The following is an 18,416-nucleotide window of genomic DNA, read 5'->3' on the forward strand; positions in this document are numbered from 1 at the left end:
GAGTTAACTTTGGCTAAGTGTTAAGTTTTCCTCGACTGTAAGCGTTTAGACAACTAACTTGTGTACATAAGGAACTTCATTTTGTTTATATAAAATACAAGGAATTTAAATAAATTAGCAGTGCATAGTAAAGTTTAAAAGCGACATCACGAAATATAGTCATGCTACGGTGATAGTGATTTCTAATTTCTTAATTTCTAATTTGATTTATCGAAACGTGGACACCTCAATGGAAGACTATGGGCATTGGAAAGAGACAGAAAAAAAAGGGGACAGACAACAGAGCATGTTGCAAAAAATTAAAAGATCATCTTTTAAAAACTTCGTTGTTTATTGTATACTTCATTTATTATCGTACCTGAAGCGATACATTTATTCTTAATGAATTAGCCTTCCAATAGTTAAAACAAATCAAATAAATTGTGATATAGTTCATAATACATTTCATAAATGATCGCAATACAGCCAAGTTACTTGAAACAATACATTAACTAATCTGGCAATACTTCAATGATTTGTAAACTAACATAATTCGTCACGCAATATAACTGTACAGATGATATTCTGCAATATTGTGTTAACATTAAATAAGGCTATGATTCTTATAAATCATTCGGACACGTGCTAGGGCTCCATACAAAACAACGGTCCGTGTATCGGACATCGTCTTTATTGCCGCTGTATACGTCATTTTGCTATTTATATTCTAAATGAATTTAAAACCAATTCACAATCACTATTGTGTAATCTAAATATTAATATAATTTAAAACTCATTACGAAAAAAGCGATGTACGTTATCGCCATATTAAAATAAAAACAAAAAGCCGGTTATATCAAAACGCGTAAGCTATGTACAGAGCGTTTCGTTAAACATCCGTCACGTGAGAACCGAGTCGTCGTATCTCTGAAGCGTCAGTCTTCCACTTAAATGCCATCCATTCGTGAAGCAAACAAAACCGTTAGGGCCGTTCCGTGCACACCGAGTTAGAATTTATAAAATTCTCTCGTAGAAGAGGAGGTAAGCCTGCGCCCTCAGCACCTTGTCCTCGGTGACCTCGGAGACCATGCTGTCGGAGACGTAGTACCACTTGCCGGCGGGCGGCGCGGGCGGCGGTGCGGGGCCCTCGCCCGACTCGTAGCCCGACAGGTCAGACTCCGAGTCCGCGTCGCCGTCGCCGCCGCTGGAGGCGGGGATGTTGGCGCTCTTGGGCAGGAACCACCAGCGCGGGTCTGCGGGCCGCACGGGCTGGCGCACCTTCACGTACGCCACGTAGTGCCCGCCGTGCATGCCGCCCGAGTGCTCCACCACGCCGTACAGCGAGTACTGCAGCTCGCTCTGCCCGCGCGACACGTTCGGCAGCTTCTTCAGCTTGTCCATCGCGCAGAACGGCGCCAGGTCCAGGATCGTCGGGAAGTCCACGTGCTTCGTCATCTTCCGGAACATGCAGCGCGGCCCGATCTGGAACCGCTTCAGGTGGAGGATGAGGATAGCCGGCGGACTGGACACGAGGAAGCGTTTCGTGGCATTCGTGTAGACGGTCTTCCCGTCCTTGCCGTTGATCCTCTCGGTGCAGGTCTCGCAGCCGACCTTGTTGTTGCCCGTGAGCAGCTCCAGCGCCGTGAACTGACTCAAGCAGGACTGGATGCTGCACTCGTCCTCGTCGCAGATGTATCGAGACGACATGGGACTTTGCCGGTTGAGGGACGAGTAATCTCTTTGACTTTTCTCGGGTTCCATGTTTTTGGGGCGCGGAACGGTCGGCGGAGGGTACAGGGGGCTTTCAACGGGGGAGGGGTCGGGGGCGGGCAGAGGGATCGCAGGCAGAGGGATCGGGGGCAGCGGGATCGCGGGCAACGGCGCCGCGGGTTCGTCCACATCTAATTTCAACTTGTCTAATATCTCGGTAACGTTCTGATGGTTGCTGACGTTATAGGGCGCGGGCTCCGGCGGCTTGCTCTCGGGCAGGGACTCGTAGCTGCTCTCGCCGCTGTGCTCCAGCAGGCTTCTGGAGCCCTTGACGCTAATGCCGCGCGTTACCACCTCATTGGTGTATTCCGGAGCGAAAGCTATCCTTGACATGGGTCTCTCGTACTCGCTCTTCACTGGCGAAGGCTTGCTGTGCTGCGGACTCGATAGGTCCAGATTAATTTCACTGGAGAGGGAGCTATGACTGCCCAGCTCCTTGCCGTTGATTGGCGAGTCGACGTTGTCTACGGTTTCGGTGGAGTTGTGCTTGGTGGCCTCCGGACTGGCCACGCCGGAGTCGGGGTTAGAGAGGTTCTCGAGGGAGGCGAGAGACTTGTACTCGAGAGGGATGGTGGTGGTGGAGGTGGAGCTGTTGACGTACTCCCTGTCCTTGTCGGGGGCCTCGGGGGTACCGTCGGCCTTCTCCTTGTCGAGTGCGGGGCTGGCGCGGATGGAGTCGGAGCTGACGACCTTCTCCGAGTTGTATCCGGACTCCATGTGATAGGCGGCGAAGTTGGCGGCGGTGTGTGCGATGGCCTGGCTGCCGACGGAGGCGCAGTGCGTGTCGGCGCGCCGCGGCAGCTCCTCCAGGTTATCCTCCACATCCGCGTCTGACTGCTCCGACGACGACTTGCCCTCTTCCTTGCTGCCGTTGGCTTCACCAGAGTTCTTGTCTTTGTTTGAATTACCTGAAAGCAGACGACTTTATATTAAGGCGATGTTATCATGTTGTTGCAACTTATAAAGCGATGCTTTTTCTGCACAAGTCTTAAGGAAACGCAGTGATAGTTTTACATAATATTATCTTAACTACACAGTTCCATGCAGAAAAGCAAATGATATACGCATACATAAATATGTATATGCAAGCCATGCTGTTGTTAGTACCACCTTTGCTTTTCCGCGCGGCTTTTCTCGCGGCCATCCTCTCCTTTTTGAGTTGATGTTTGGATGTCTTATTTTCTTCTTGCACATTGTACATATTCTCTTCTGAAAATGCGTTATTTTAATTCATAAATACATTATTTTAAATCATGACTTCAGCCTTTTTAGATTGCACCAGCCTTCATTTTAAATAGAAGTATATTCTGATACAAAATGTACATGTAGTGATATAGTATAAAATAAAGTGCTGCCCGGTATTCTTTCATAAGGTGAAAAATAGTTATTTTCAAAAATACTTTTCTTTAAAATAGCAAGTAATTTGCTATAAATTTTTAAGTGTTTTACATTTCATTTTACAATAAAGACATTTAAATAATATAAAACAAATAATTAAGATACAACAATTAACACAAAAGCAATTATAATAAAGCCATCTACACACACTCAGTTTTAACTAAAAATTAAAAAAAAAAACATTCAGTAAAAACTGTCAGAACTTAGTGTATGTAGCAGGTTTTACAAACACAGCAGCATTTTTTTAATCCAAACAGGGATGCATGCTAGACACACAATTTAAAGCTTCAAAAATTACATTATGGCTAACATCAATAAGTCAAATCTTTTGTTGTTGCCTGCGACATCAACTGCGTGCAGAATAAAAAAAAATATTCCTCAATGTCTTATCAATACAGATTGTATCTATAGGTAGGTATGTAGAAATATATCCTCTCCCTTCTTGAGACCTTTAGATAAGTAATTTGAAATAAATAATCGGTATTTAAATCACCATCTTACGATATGATACCATACATTATGATACTTCGATCTTAGTTTTATATTTTTTTCTCACTAATAGCGCATAAGTTTTAAAAATGTATTCGTACCATTGGGTGTTTTCCTGCGCACGAGTGCTGGCGGCTGCGGCCTGGTGGCGGCCACCGGCAGCGAAAGGTCCAGGAAGTACTCCGCGCGGTCCGACTGGTGAAAGCACTCCTGACACTCCAGCGTCGACACCAGAAACCCTCGGAACACCTGATGCGACAGAACCATCAGATTGACACCTTCTGTACCATCTACTCATTTTACAACTTCTTATACATGACATTCACAAACCTGTTCAGGTCTAAGCATGGTATCAGAGGCCTGCTGACCATAGAACTTGACCTTCTGCTTGACCTCTCCATCAACTTTAGCGGGATCCACCTTGGAGCTCATACCAAGGCTACTGAGTATTACAGACTGGTAACGACGCAAGTCTTCTGATCTGAAAAACATAACATGCCAATTAAATTTTATTACTTCACTGTTTTAGAGCAAATACATGTTCCGGAAAACAACCTATCCCTAATGTAAATAGATAAATACATAAAAAAATGTATTTTAAGTGTATATTTAGTTTGATATCTATACTAATATTATAAAGAGGAAAACTTTGTTTGTTTGATTGTAACGAATAAGCTCAAAATTACTGGGACGATTTCAAAAATTCTTTCAGCATTATAAAACTTTGTTGTCAGTGAGTAATGTTACTAGTCTATGTAGGCTATGTTTTATTTTTTGTCATGCAGACAGAGTCGCGGGCGAATGCTAGTATTAATATAATTATATACGTTTTATAACGCATTTTTATGAAATACATCACATGAAGCCCTACTTTAATAAGGTTGCACAAGCATGCTACATAACAAACTGTTTGTATTTCAAGTTAACAAAGTAACTTAATCAGTACAACAATTTTAAGTAAATACAGACCATATTTATATAACACTGATGAATAGTGAATGAAATAAAAGGTATTTAAGAAGCACATAACCATTAAAAAATTATTTTCCTAACACAAATCCATAGTATTAATATAAATTAGTAAGATATATAAGGAGAAATAACCTGACAGCTTCCAGTAGATGTCTGAGCAGCTCATGTGCATCATGTTGATCTCCACCACCAAACTGCGGTAGTTTATTAACCAGTGCGGAGAGCAGCTTGCGCGGTGTGTACACACCACCCTCACCTGACAGATAACATTTTGATAAAAACAAAACTTAAAAAGAAAAAAGGAAAAAATAAGAAAGAGAAAGACCGAAGAAAGTATGGATGGATTGTGTGAAAGAGGATATGCTTAAAAAAGGAGTGGTTTCAGATATGACGGCAGATAGTAGATGTATAGAAGAGAAGGACATACTGTGCTCACCCTCTGTAAGGGATAAGGGCAAGTTGATGATGATGATGATGAAAACATAAAAATAAATAAGCATTCTTCATTCAGAAAGGAATTGACAAATTTAAACTTATTACATCAATAGAAATCTCTGAAAATATAAACAATAATTCAAAATCTTTAATATGTTCTAAAACATGTATTTGCTGCTAGCTTTTGAGAAATAGGTCAAACGACTCATTATGTCCTAAATATAGAAATATCGAGCACCTTACAAAAACTGTAACATTAGAATTTTTTACAATATGTTGCTTGTATCATAGACGGCTGATAGAGATGTATGGAAGAGCAGCACATACTGTGCCAACCCTCCATAAGGGATAAGGGCAAGTGGACGATGATGTTGCTTGTATCATTCTTTAAGAAACTAAGTAATTAAAAATAAGATAATTTTTTAAATGAACATTTAACTAAGAAGTTCTACTCCCAAAACATTTGTATTTAAAATTACATTAGTCAACATGATTTTAAACAGAAGACTGAAAGAAATGGCGCTATATAATTAATGTTACTAACCTGCTTTCAAATCACCCAAAGTTTCAGACAGTGTTCTAGTCAATGTTCCCCACTCTCCCAACTGTCCTGTAATTGGTGGAAGTTCCACTTCCTTTACATCATCTCCATCTATCTTCAGCTTAAGCTTCCCTCCTGGCAAGGTGAACCGCTCACCAGGAGTAGCCATCTCATGGAGAACATCTTGCAGGTACGGGGTTTGCACCAAGCATTGCATCACAGAATTAAAAAAACATGTATTCCCTAAATTTGAAAGACCCCTTACCCGGGGTAGGCTCAAAGCCATTGCCTTATCTTTCCCTTTTGGGATTTGATCAGTTTTTATTATTGATTCAACAGGCAACGGGACATCAAAGTTCTTCGGTTGACTGTCAAAGAGAGGCTCAAAGGAAGGTAGCAGTTTATTACAGGAGGCTTGTCTTTTGACATATTCGATACACTCATGAAGCTTCTTTGAGCTAGAAGCGGTCACTTCATTGTTACAACTATAACAATAGATCTCCCAAGTTGTTGTATTGGCAGTGAGTGAGTGGCAGTCGGAGTGTGGCGTGTTGAAGTGGTTGAGGGCGTGCTTATTACGCGTGCGGCCGCACAGCTGCGACCCGCACCGTAGACACATCCAAAGTGTTACATCTTCTTCAAAATTTGGATCCAGTTCTTCTATCTTATTACTCTTCTTACATTCCGAGCATTCCTTTTCGAAGCCTCCCGCTTTTAATGACTTTTTGAGACGTGTTAGGTCCACTGCCTTGGCGACGTGAGGACATGCGGACTTCACACTCTCGTCGCAAGACTCCGTCGACTCGTCGCCGTTTTCACCGGGATCGCTTTGTCTCTTTTTCTTCACCATCGTTGCGTTAATTCGGGTCGCTCTGCCTGTAACGTAATGAGATACACTCGTAATAATAACCACACGAACACAAAAAGAATAAAATGTCAAATCTGTGTCGATTGACTTTGCACGCGTGACGACGCATTTTCACCGAGAAACTATCACATTCCACGCGTTGAATAAGACCAAACATTTAGAAATAAATGGAATCAAAACTTACTTTTACATACGATGGTAAAAACCTAATGATAGTAGTCGTGAATCTAAAAATTGCTAAGATTTTTGTCACAAAAGTAAACCACGGCCGTCAGACATCTTGACAGTGTTTGCAGCATGAAAAATAAAAATCTGAAGTTTAACATAGCTTATCCAATGTCACATTACGAATATCGATTTATTTGCGCCAAAATACATGAATCTACAGCAGTAAAGCGTCAGCTGGCACATCTAGCGGCGAGTAGCGGAATCAATAATCTGAAACGTCAACATGACCGTGATGGTGAAGGAATTTGATAATCAAGTTGTAATTTCTTATTAATTAATTTAAACTATCAATTGTATTTATAGCGCTTTGTAAAAGCAAACACAACATTTAACAGAGTGTTTTATAAATATGTAGAGTGTTTTGTCGTTTTCGTTTATATCTAGTCTTTAGCGAATAAAATCAGAATGTCGCTGCCAGGAAATGGAATATTTGTGGTCCAGGGTGAGATGGCCATGCTGGTCACTGCCATGCGACGGAGCATACGATGGGGCTCACACTCCTTCCCTAACGAGGAGTACGACGTCCTTATGAGAACCTTCCAGGACCTTAAGACAATATTGAACCAAGTCGGGGATTTGCGACTGCTTGATCCACCGACTTATTTAAGCCCCTTTCTGGAGGTAATCCGGAGTAAAGAAACAACTGGACCAGTCACAAACCTTGCTCTTTCTGCTATACATAAATTTTTATCATATGGACTTATAGGTAAGATATTTTTATGTTTTAAAAACTTGATTTAGTATGTTTAGATGTAGAGAGAATTTGTGTGTGAAGCAATAGTACTTAAGAGATCAATTACGGCAACATGCACTTGTGACTATAGTGTGTCTAAATAATTTAGATTAGTTTGACAAATCACTTCAATTTTAGTAGCGATGGATTGTGTAAAATCAATGACGATGATTCTTATCGATTTCTGATTTCTATTCTTATAGAAGTTGGAATCAATAGATTCATAGTTATAACTTATGCATTAAAAAAAACACAATTTTCTCAAATCAATAATGACCATAACAAATAATGAGAGTAAATAAATGTTCATTACTACTACAGCCGTACATAATCAAATTTGATTTCACTGTTATTTCTGTCATCGCTAAATTCTCTACTCTATAATAAATACTAGAATAATAATAAATTAGTTAATAAGAAAATAATAATTTTAGTTGAGTTCAATAAGTATTTAAACCGAATATCAATAGTTCAAAATTGTTCGCTATGCCTGTTTGTTTTGTCACTCGATACCTGTCTATTAAGTATGGTATTTTCTTTCATACAAATTGAATTCAATACTTCATATGCATCATTTATCAAACTAATCTATATTATTTAGACAAACTATAAATGGTTAAAACTTGGTTGCCAGTCATCTAGTTCATCTTTCTTGACTACTTTATAACTGGACATGAGTAAACAAACGCACTACAGTTATAAATGATTTTAATATGAAGGTATATGGCAGTATTCAGTATTTATATCTAATTGTCTTTATAATCAAGGCCAAGGTCACTTTGCTATTTTACTCTATTGTCATTTTTAAAACTCATATTTATAAAATTAATTGTTTAATTATATTGCAACTCACATATTAATCTGATTAGTTAATTTATTTATCAACATTGTAATTTCAATGCACTTAATATAAAATTCTTATCAGATATTGCATGTTAAACCTATAATATTTTGTAAGTTTTTGGACAAATTATATTTATGAATATTTCGTGACTCGGCTTCAGATCCAACTCATCCGAGTGTACCTGCAGTGGTTGAGGACATAGCAGATGCAGTCACGCATGCTCGGTTTGTTGGCACTGACCACTCCTCGGATGGTGTGGTGCTTATGAAAATTTTACAAGTGAGTATATCTTATACATTGTCTTGTTTTTCATTCAAAGAGAACATAGACACAAACTTTTCTTTGACTATTATTTCTACTTGTGATGACTTAATTTTATTTTTGTTTGTAAACACTTCTGCTGGATGTTTGTCTCAGTGTAAATACTAATTGTTTTGTAGATAGAATAATTCAGTATGATCTATGGTTCTAGGTCCTCCGAACTTTGATGCTAAGTCCAGAAGGTGTCATGTTGACAGATGAAAGTGTCTGCGAAATTATGCTGAGCTGCTTTAGGATATGTTTTGAAACCCGACTAACAGGTAAAATCAATTACATATATAGAAATGAATACATTATTACATATTTTCCTGTTTTAGTTGATTATTGTACATCTTTGTATGGCTTAAACCTATACCTTTTCAGAGTTACTCCGTCGCAATGCTGATCAGTGTCTGCGCGACATGACGCAGCTGATCTTCATGCGGCTGCCGCAGTTCCCGCCGGAAGACGGCGACGCGCACCTTGCGACGCTTAGCCTCTCACTCAAGAAGAGAGACAAAGCTACTAAAAAGAAATCTATTACCACCGCACATAGTAAGTAAAGGACATCTACACACTAAAAGGGAAAACACTTTTAGTTGAGCAATGATTTCATAATTTTTTAAAATAGTTATCACTTACTCATACTAGATGGCGGTAGTTGTAGTTTACAAGCCGCTATGATTTTGTTTTTATCGGGCTATATGTCGCCGTACGCATTAAAAATGGTCAAAAAAGGGTGTTTGCCGCTTCGATGGCACGCGGCCGGCGACGGTCAGCGGGGTATGGTTATCAAGACATACCCAACACATAATTTTTGTGATCGCGAGGCAGTTGGCTACCTATATGTACCGGCGCTTCGTTCATCAAATGCGAAAAATTGCCATAACTCAATTAAAATTGATGACTTTGATCAATTAAATTTGTACCTGTACAGCGGTATGTTTTGCGTGTGTTGAAAGCTACTAATTTAGTTGATCTGCAGGTCAATGGTTACTGCTAAGTGTGCTGATTTGTTACAGCAGCTCTGACTCTGAGCTCTTTCTAGCTTAAATGATTTACGCGCGTTAATAATTTAAGCTAGGTCGGTATTCATATGATCTGCAGATCAGCTCACGGCAATATATAAAGCACCTCAATAAACTCGCTCGTAGTTCAGTTCTAACTAATATCTTCCCAGCAATTTGTTATTCTTTATATTTAGATCATAACGTTCTTTTTGATAACAAAATTAGTTTACTAAATTTTTTTATTATCTATTTATTTATTTTTATCGTTAAAATGCGTCATTTAGGTTCAACAACTCGTAATGTAAACATCGATATTTTAAGACAAGCTTTTTTAATTTAAAAAAAAAATAAGTACTCTTGTTAAAATTTAATTAGATTTGTAAAACGATGGGAGTTTTAAGAAAAACAGTGAGAATTATCGTATGGGATACTTTAGCAAAATTAATTTTACGGAATGAAAGAACAGTGTTGTATTTGTGGAAGTGTTTTGTGAAATTTCTTCGATTCAACAGCGAGATAGCTGAAATCGTCAAGGAATGTAAAAAATGTTAGTTCATGTAATTGTTTTTAAAAAAGCAAAGTTTTATCGTTCTGAAATCCTATTATTATTTTTTGACCTTTGACTTATGATTACTTATTGCTACTTATAATTTAATAAAAAATAAGAACATATTCTGTGATCATACTTTGGCCAATTCGTAGTAATTTTCAGTGTGTTTATTTATTTTACATATTTACCTTACTTTCAGGTACAAATTCGCTGGATAGGAAATCATCCCTAACAGACAGGGGGACATCCCCCAGTGTTGACAATGTAGACGTAGATACGAAAATCGACGCTTCAACAACACCTAAGTAAGTAACATATTTATAACTCAATTTAATGGTAAATTTTCTTCTTGTTTTCTCTTAGAGCGTGCGGCTCACCTTTGACTATGTTTAGTCTCGCTTTGATTCCTATGATCTTATTTGGAGGTGCCCACACTACTTGATTTTTATTTATGCAACCAAAAAATTTAATTATCTGCGAAACAATCGACAATCGCACGACTGTTGTGCGATAGTTTTGTCAAAGGTAAGCGCCCGCTCTTGTTTGATGACAACAATAAGCCCTTCTCTATTCTTAGTATAATGTAATCAAGAATATTATGATCCTTGTTTGTGGTTTTAATTTGCATTATTATCTTGCATTCTAATGTGAGGAAATTAGTTTCATTATTTGAAATATTGTGAGGAATATTTTTCTATTTAATTAAAAAAAATAATTAAAAATGCATCATATTATCAGCCAAGACAGGAACCTGATGAACGAGGCGGAGATTACCATAGAGCCGATAGAGGTGAAGAGTCCGGGCAAGAAGCACGCGCGACATTCATCCATGGACCTGGCGCACAGCAACCCCTCCATCTCCCAGCTGCTGGAGAAGTGCGTCAGCAGCACCGACACCTGCAAAGACCTCGAGGACCACTGTCAGCTTGATGGAGACACAAAAGATGGTAAGAAATTACTAGAAATCAATGCATTTCCAGGCAAACCTGTCCATTTTTACAGATCGGTGTAGTCTCCCAAAGTGTAAATTCATAGCAAATATTCGTTAAGTAATGGTTTATTGACTTCAACCAAATGTTTTTACCAGATGTCCCACAACCCGAGGAAGAGGTGAAAGATGAGACTCAAAAGGAGGAGGAGAAACTGGAGGAGTACGTAAACCCCCGCGGCATCAGGTTCACGCCGCAGGAGGAGACGCCCAACCTGCAGCCGTACGGCCTCGTCTGCGTCAGGGAACTCTTCAGGTATGCTGTGTAAAATATACCCATAGCTAAGCGATGGTTCCTAAAACAAAAATAGATTAATTTCGACGCATCAAACGTTAACATACAGTATGCAACCAACATCTATAGTTCTTTTTTCTTTATAATGTTGCTTAAAAAATCGTGCTTATCACGTTAATTAAAAAAAAAAAAAACAAAAATTGTGATGTACGTGTAATGTGGTCGAAATTTGTCACAAATGTTTAGCGCTCTCTTTAAAAAAAAAAGACTCGCAAGAACATATTTCTTAATTAGTCCAGAAGTTAAAATATGATGGATGAAGTTCTAGATTTCTTTTTCCCTCCGGTTTTCCCTTTTCACCAGGAATGTCAATATTATTATTTAGATTAAAAAAAAAATCTTGTGTTAGGATTTAGTTATAGTGTAGCCGGGATTGGAAGCGACGATCACTGGTTCTGTAGGCTCGTTGTGCGTTAGGTTCGTGATATCGCTGTGCAACCCGCTGGAGACGCAGAACACGTCGGCGATGGTGCAGCTGGGGCTGGCGCTGGCCGGCACCGCGCTGGAGGTGGCGGCCGACCTGCTGCCGCGCTACCCCGCCCTCATGCTGCTGCTGCGCGACCCGCTCTGCCGCAACCTGCTCAGCGTCAGTACTCCATCATCCATCTTACGCTCATCACCTGCACTGTGGAATATTCCCAACCGTCACCCCGCTCTGTCCCCACGTGGGAACAGATGAGAATAAAAAGATCCATCCGTCTCACCTTTAGTGACGAGGGGACGATTGGAACTTATATTTCATAACTGTTCCATCTGTCACCTTATTGGTGATAGTGGGACGGATGAAACTTTATACTCACGTGGGGACAGATGAGAATAAAAAAATAATAGATAATATAGCCTATGTTACTTATAAATAACGTAGTATTTTAAAAGTGAAATAATTTTTGAAATCGTTCCATTCGTTTTTAAACCATTTGAATATTTCACAAAAGTACAAAGCTATCCTTTTTATAACATTAGTGTACGTTTTGGTATTTAAATAACTAGCTTTCGCCCGTGACTCCATCCCTTTGGAATTAAAAAAAGTAGCCTATGTGTTTTTCCACACTATCCTCTACATCTATGCCAATTTTTTATCGAGATCAGTTCAGTTATTAGGCTATAAACTCTAACATAACATCCATCTAAATTCGCATTAAAAACATTAGTAAGATATATTTTACTGTGATGTGAAAAGGAATTTTTAGTATGTCTATCTCTTTTTTACAGTTATTAGATACAGAAAGAATATCAATATTCGCACTCGACTTGCAAGTGTCTTTCCTATTATTCGAATCGTTGAGGTTCCATCTTAAATTCCAAATGGAGGCATTCTTTAAGAAAATCATTGAAATTATATCCGAAGACACATCTAAATCTATCTACGAATTAAAAGAAATACATCATTTGGCACTAGAAAGTCTAGCTCAGATGTTCAGAATACCTGGATTTTGCGCCGAATTATATCTAAACTACGACTGCGATATTTACTGCATGAATGTGTTTGAAGAAATAACTAAATTATTATCTAAAAATGTGGTATCTTCGAGCGATTATAATGTCCATACTTTATCATTGGAAGCTTTGATGACGATAATAGAAGCTATAGAGATGGGGACTAGTCAAAAAATGGAGAAGAATGAGATAGAGATAAGTGAGGAGGAGAAAGGTGTGGAGGTGTTGGGGAGGGGAGGGCAGGTGTCATTGGAGCTGGGTGGCATGGACGATGTGTCAGTGGTGAGCGACCACGTGACGCATGACATCAGCCTGTACGTGTCGGGCGCGCGCGCCGCGCGACACCCGCCCACGGGGAAACTGCCCACTGAAGCAGAGCTGGATAATATTAAGAATATGAAAAAAGTAAGTTTTATTAAAAAAAATAACAGATTTAAGTCTAGTTTATGCTTAACTAACTTTCGTCCGCGCAGAATAAAAAAAAACAAAAGCAAATAACCAATGTGTCCTTCAAGACTTTCCTCTACATCTATGCCAAATTTCATCGAGATTCCCTCAGCTGTTTAGGCTACAAACTCTAACAAACATCCATACATTTAAACTTTCGCATTTATAATATTAGTAAGACTAATAAGAAGCAAGATGTAACACACTTTGTTATGTAAGATGTCAGCAATCTAAGCATGTTTTTTAATCATTTTTAAATAAAAAGCATTTATGATACGTTTTAAGCTATTTATTTGCACGCTATAAAACTTGGTGGTAAATACATTGGAAAAACCGTCATGCGAGAAAGAAAACTTCCAGCCAGCAGCAAAGAAACAATTGTTTTGGTAACGGTAATTGTTAAGCATTAGTGTTGAGTAGAGTGCGGTGTTGTGCAGTGGGTGACGCAGGGCACGGAGCTGTTCAACCAGAAGCCGGAGCGCGGGGTGGAGTTCCTGCAGGAGCACGGCGTGCTGGCCACGCCCCTCGACCCGCACCAGGTCGCACTCTTCCTCAGGGAGAACCCAGACTTGGATAAGAAGATGATAGGCATGTATCTTTTTGTATCTGAATTTTTGCATTATGTAGTAGTTAACATACGAATGGTTAATAATCTGAAAAAAAAACACTTATAACTATAGTTTTTTTGGAAAAAATTGAATTAGAAAAAGTTAGTTAAAAGTGATTCCTCGCATTCTGCCACCCATTATAACATACTTTGTGGTGTGGTGTACAGGAGAGTACATCTGCAAGCGGTCGTCGCGGGGCGAGGAGGGGGCGGGGGCGGGCGAGGGCGTGTCGGGGGGCGTGTCCGTGCTGTCGGCGTTCGCGGACAGCTTCGATTACCGCGGACAGCGCATCGACGTCTCGCTGCGACAGTACCTGGAGACCTTCCGACTGCCCGGGGAGGCGCCGCTCATCTTCCTTGTCATGGAGAAGTTCGCCGAGAGGTGGCATGTACGTTACCTATAATAAATACATCAGAGTACCAAAATAAATATTACTTCACTAATGATGTGTCCATTGTCAGACGACAAACGGATCGCCGTTCGCGAACACGGATGCCGCGTTCCGTCTGGCGTACGCCATCATCATGCTGAACATGGACCAGCACAACTACAACGCCAAGAAGCTGAACGTGCCCATGACTGTCGAGGACTTTGTACGCAACCTGCGAGGATGCAACGGCACCGGGGACTACGACCAGCCGATGCTCGAAGCCATCTTCAATTCAATTAAGTGAGATATGCAACTTGATACTCTATGTTCTTGATACATTACGCTTATGTTAACTTTTCTAATTTTTATACATAGAATTTAGATACATTAGAAAGGAAATGTCCTCTGTTTATGTCCTTCGTTGACTAAAAGAAGGCCATTGAAAATGCATTTTCATATGTCTGTCTAGATGGTAGTTATTTTGCCATTTCGCCAGTAATTTCCTCATATCACTTTATGATAAAAAAATCCAGTTAGTGTCATTAGCGCCTATGATATTACTTTAGAGCAGTTTGTGTAGCTGAATGTGAGTGACTATCGGTGAAAGCGGTGTGTGGTGTGTGGTGTGCAGGAGCGAGGAGATGGTGATGCCGGCGGAGCGCGCGGGGCCGGTGCGCGCGGCGTACCTGTGGCGCGTGCTGCAGCGGCGCGCGCGCGGGCCCGCCGCCGCCTACCGCGCGCCCTCGCTGCCGCACCACCACGCGCCGCTGCTGCCGCTGCTCTGCCCGCCCGCCGTAACCACCCCCTCATTATTCTTCATCAAACATACACCATACTACCACGATAATTAAACTAGACTATTTAGTAAAATATTTGTTTCAACACTGACCCATCACTACACTGCTTTAGATATAAGTGTTTTACCATTTTTTGGTAAAGATTGTGTTTCACGATCCTACGCCTAGTAATGTTTCAATAACTATGATTTACCCATTTCAATAACCGCCAGAGCTACAATATAAAGAATTAATTTATGTAAAAGTGAAAATGTATTCAAAATAGTGTAAGGCCCTAATATTGTAGCAGTATGCAGTCGGTAATTGTGTGTATTGTCAGATATCGGCGCTGTCGGCGGCGTTCGAGCGCGCGCCGCAGCCGAGCGCGGAGGAGGTGGGCGGTGGGCGGGGCGAGGGCGTGGCGCTGGCGGCGCTGGGCGGCCTGGAGCGCTTGGCGGCGCTGGTGGCGCGCCTGCAGCCCGACACCGTGTCGCTCGACACGCTGCTGCTCACCCTCTGCAAGTTCAGCGGACTGCTAGCGCCCCCGCACGCGGGCTACATCGCTATAGGTAGCTACTACATAAAAAAACACACAATTTTAGATAAGTTTTCAAGCAAAACCAGTTTCACTGGACCAAAAGCAGCCAAATAAAGGCAAGTGGCATGTGTCTCGCCTTAAAAAGCAGATTGATGTAGGTTTAGTTTACGGTAGTTTTTTTCTTGTATTTGCTAAAACTAGCTTTCGCAAGCAATTTCGTCCGCGTGGAATTAAAAAAAGTAAATGGCTTATGTGTTCTTCCAGACTATCCTCTACATCAATACCAAATTTCAGCAGTTTAGGCTAAAAACTTGTAAGAAACACATCCATCAGTCTGAACTTTGTCATTTATAATATCAGTCGATCGTAAGATGTATGTGTCCCGCAGGCGTGTCGCTGGGGCAGTCAGCGAAGGCGCAGCTGGCGCTGCGGCGCGCGTGCGCGGTGGCGGCGCGCCACGCCGACTGCGTGCGCGACGCTTGGCGACACCTGCTGGAGATGCTGCACACTCTCTACATCGGACGACTGCTGCCCAAGGTCGGCTTGCACAACAATTAATATGTACTATCAAAGAAATTGGTGCTGATCAAAATTAAAACCTATAGGTTTCTACATTTACATTTACAGGAACATCTAACATCTATAGATGTTCTTTACGACGATATCACATTGCAGAACAATAACCAATAACTTTTAAATTATCTAAACCAAAAAGATCGATCAGTATACGGTTATTTTTTTTTATTATTATGTAATTTTCGTAAATGACTGTTACCTTATTATTTGTGCGGGGCGGAGTATTCTATAAGTGGGGCACCGCGTGTTTGTGCAGTGCCTGGTGGAGGCGGAGGACTACCTGGCGCCGGGCGGCACGGTGTCGCTGCTGCGGGACCCGGCGCGCGGCGCTGACGCCGGCCTGCTCTCCAGCCTCTACTCCTACATCGCGCTGGGGGAGACCGGTCAGCCCCGCACTCTAACACATTTACAAACATTTCTATAGTGTCAAGTGACAAACGAACAACCAGATTTCGGAATTCGACAAAACGGCGAAGCGACCATTATCCCTTCACGCTCGTCAACACCGTTTTATTGCAAATCTAGCTGTTCCATAGCATCCTCATTAAATAGTTTATTATTTACATTTCCTAAAACTTTCAATGGTTGAATGACAGTACAGTGCAGTCGGCATGATTGTTCCCAATTTTGTAAAGCAATTTTTTCAATATATTCACCCCAAATTAAAGAGCGGGGAAATATATGAAATATGATAAATATTCTGATAGCTGATATTCTACATATAAAAAGTATGTTAAAACTTTATTTATATACATTAGTATAACAAAATCTATTTTTTTAATTTAATAGGTATACGCGCTCCAACTCCCCACGAGAAAGCTCTGATTGATATAGCGACGGACTGCGTGGCCAAGTGCAACTTCCCCGGACTGCTTATTACTGAAACTAAGTTTTTACAGCTTGAAAGTCTACAGGTTACTAACTTAATTTGTTATTTAAAACGATACATAAAAATTAAATAATGTTATTTAATCACTTGTGGTCCCTCGAGTCGGATATGAATTAAAAATGTAAGAGAGTATTTTTTTTGTGTATAGGAGTTAGTAAGAGCCATGGTGACAGTGGGCACACCGCCTGACGCTGAAAGTCTACAGTTAAATCCGCATCTAGAAGATATCACTATCTTCTTTTTAGAACTACTTGGTAAAACACTTATACAAAATCGGTAAGTCATATTGAAATTGAAATTGAAATTTATTTATTGAAAAATAACAGATTAACAATTAACAATAAAAGTTATAACCAATTAAAAGATAAATACAAATAGTGATAAAATGTGATTGATCTAGTGATGCCCACAATAGGCAATGCCTGTATCGTGGGCATCGAAACACAGGAAAAATATTTTTATACAATAATAATTAAAAACCTACGCTTACGGCGTTTCGGTATTATTATGAATATATGAAAGAAAAATAAATATGCAAGATGATATATGATATATGTATAAAATAAATAAAATAAGATGAAACAATAAAACTAAAAACTTGAGAATAAATAATATATGTTATATATGTATGAATATCTGTGTTACATTTATACATTTTTATATTATAGGATTCAAAATTCACTAACTTAAAGTAGACTACTTTGTTACTTAGCCGTATTATTTTAGTAACAAATGTTATCTGTTAATTCATAATTTTTGTGAAATAGTCAATGTCATAGTTTAAGGTTTAAGTGACAAATTCATAAAAAGTCGTTCAATAACTAGGTGTGTTATGAAGTTTTTATTTCAATGAAAATGAGATGTTTGAATATAATTTACTTGTGATGTCATTGATTTTAGATAGTTTTAGTGTTCATATTACAGACTTATAAAGGTGGAATGGTTTGTCATAATGTATCATCAACATTCTCACCAGTTCACTGTATCATTTGTCCCCACGGAGAGGCTTGGCCATAGTCAACCACGGTGGCCTACTCCGGGTTGACTTCACACATATCTTTGAATTTCTTCGCCCATATATGCAGGTTGCATTACGATGTTTTCCTTCACCGTAAGAACGTCCGCTAAATTTCATATGTACATATAATATGAAATTCTAAAATCACATTGTTACATGGCGGTATTCGAATCCAGGACCTGTAGATTACAAATCAAGTGCTTAAACTTCAGAACTACCGACCCTTAAATGTATGCATATTGAATCGGTTGCATAGAATAGTGGTAATATGTGTATGTGTGTGTCGTGCAGCGACCGGGTGTCGAGCGTGTGGGGCGAGGCGAGCGCGCACCTGGAGCGCGTGGTGTGGTGGGCCAG

General features: G+C 40.1%; 2 protein-coding genes across 3 annotated transcripts in view; one reads left to right on the plus strand and one right to left on the minus strand.

Moving 5' to 3' along the window:
- Positions 1–312: 312 nt before the first annotated feature.
- Positions 313–6,748, minus strand: LOC106105158 (ubiquitin carboxyl-terminal hydrolase 45). 2 transcript variants are annotated; one of them, XM_013285388.1, is made up of 7 exons: positions 6,637–6,748; positions 5,588–6,460; positions 4,741–4,864; positions 3,967–4,117; positions 3,738–3,885; positions 2,860–2,958; positions 313–2,657 (listed from the first exon to the last, which is right to left on the minus strand). In XM_013285388.1, the coding sequence occupies exons 2-7, from the start codon at positions 6,432–6,434 to the stop codon at positions 994–996; spliced, it is 3,033 nt and encodes a 1,010-aa protein (XP_013140842.1). In that variant the 5' UTR covers positions 6,435–6,460; positions 6,637–6,748; the 3' UTR covers positions 313–993. The 2 variants fall into 2 exon arrangements, with proteins under 2 accessions (XP_013140842.1, XP_013140843.1); XM_013285389.1 differs by lacking the exon at positions 2,860–2,958.
- A 133-nt stretch (positions 6,749–6,881) lies between these two features.
- LOC106105084 (Golgi-specific brefeldin A-resistance guanine nucleotide exchange factor 1) overlaps positions 6,882–18,416 on the plus strand; it is a 19,680-nt gene continuing 8,145 nt past the window's right edge. The window contains exons 1-19 of the mRNA XM_013285310.1: positions 6,882–7,386; positions 8,418–8,536; positions 8,730–8,838; positions 8,942–9,112; positions 10,317–10,422; positions 10,856–11,064; positions 11,205–11,361; positions 11,818–11,986; positions 12,613–13,242; positions 13,722–13,872; positions 14,060–14,280; positions 14,354–14,562; positions 14,894–15,056; positions 15,379–15,607; positions 15,965–16,113; positions 16,409–16,535; positions 16,942–17,066; positions 17,190–17,317; positions 18,351–18,411. Of these exons, the coding sequence (XP_013140764.1) occupies positions 7,086–7,386; positions 8,418–8,536; positions 8,730–8,838; positions 8,942–9,112; positions 10,317–10,422; positions 10,856–11,064; positions 11,205–11,361; positions 11,818–11,986; positions 12,613–13,242; positions 13,722–13,872; positions 14,060–14,280; positions 14,354–14,562; positions 14,894–15,056; positions 15,379–15,607; positions 15,965–16,113; positions 16,409–16,535; positions 16,942–17,066; positions 17,190–17,317; positions 18,351–18,411 (3,534 nt within the window). The 5' untranslated portion in view covers positions 6,882–7,085. The remainder of the gene's footprint in view (positions 7,387–8,417; positions 8,537–8,729; positions 8,839–8,941; positions 9,113–10,316; positions 10,423–10,855; positions 11,065–11,204; positions 11,362–11,817; positions 11,987–12,612; positions 13,243–13,721; positions 13,873–14,059; positions 14,281–14,353; positions 14,563–14,893; positions 15,057–15,378; positions 15,608–15,964; positions 16,114–16,408; positions 16,536–16,941; positions 17,067–17,189; positions 17,318–18,350; positions 18,412–18,416) is intronic.

This window comes from Papilio polytes, unplaced genomic scaffold, assembly GCF_000836215.1.
Source record: "Papilio polytes unplaced genomic scaffold, Ppol_1.0 DF823177.1, whole genome shotgun sequence".
NCBI lineage: Eukaryota > Metazoa > Arthropoda > Insecta > Lepidoptera > Papilionidae > Papilio > Papilio polytes.

Bases quoted from the DNA above. Each gene is read 5' to 3' on its own strand.
- LOC106105158 (XM_013285388.1), bottom strand. From the start codon at position 6,434: ATGGTGAAGAAAAAGAGACAAAGCGATCCCGGTGAAAACGGCGACGAG. The intron at 4,118-4,740 runs GTTATTTCTCCT...TATGTTTTTCAG, and splicing joins CATCTACTGGAAGCTGTCAG to ATCAGAAGACTTGCGTCGTT. The intron at 3,886-3,966 runs GTTTGTGAATGT...CTGTCGCATCAG, and splicing joins CCATGCTTAGACCTGAACAG to GTGTTCCGAGGGTTTCTGGT.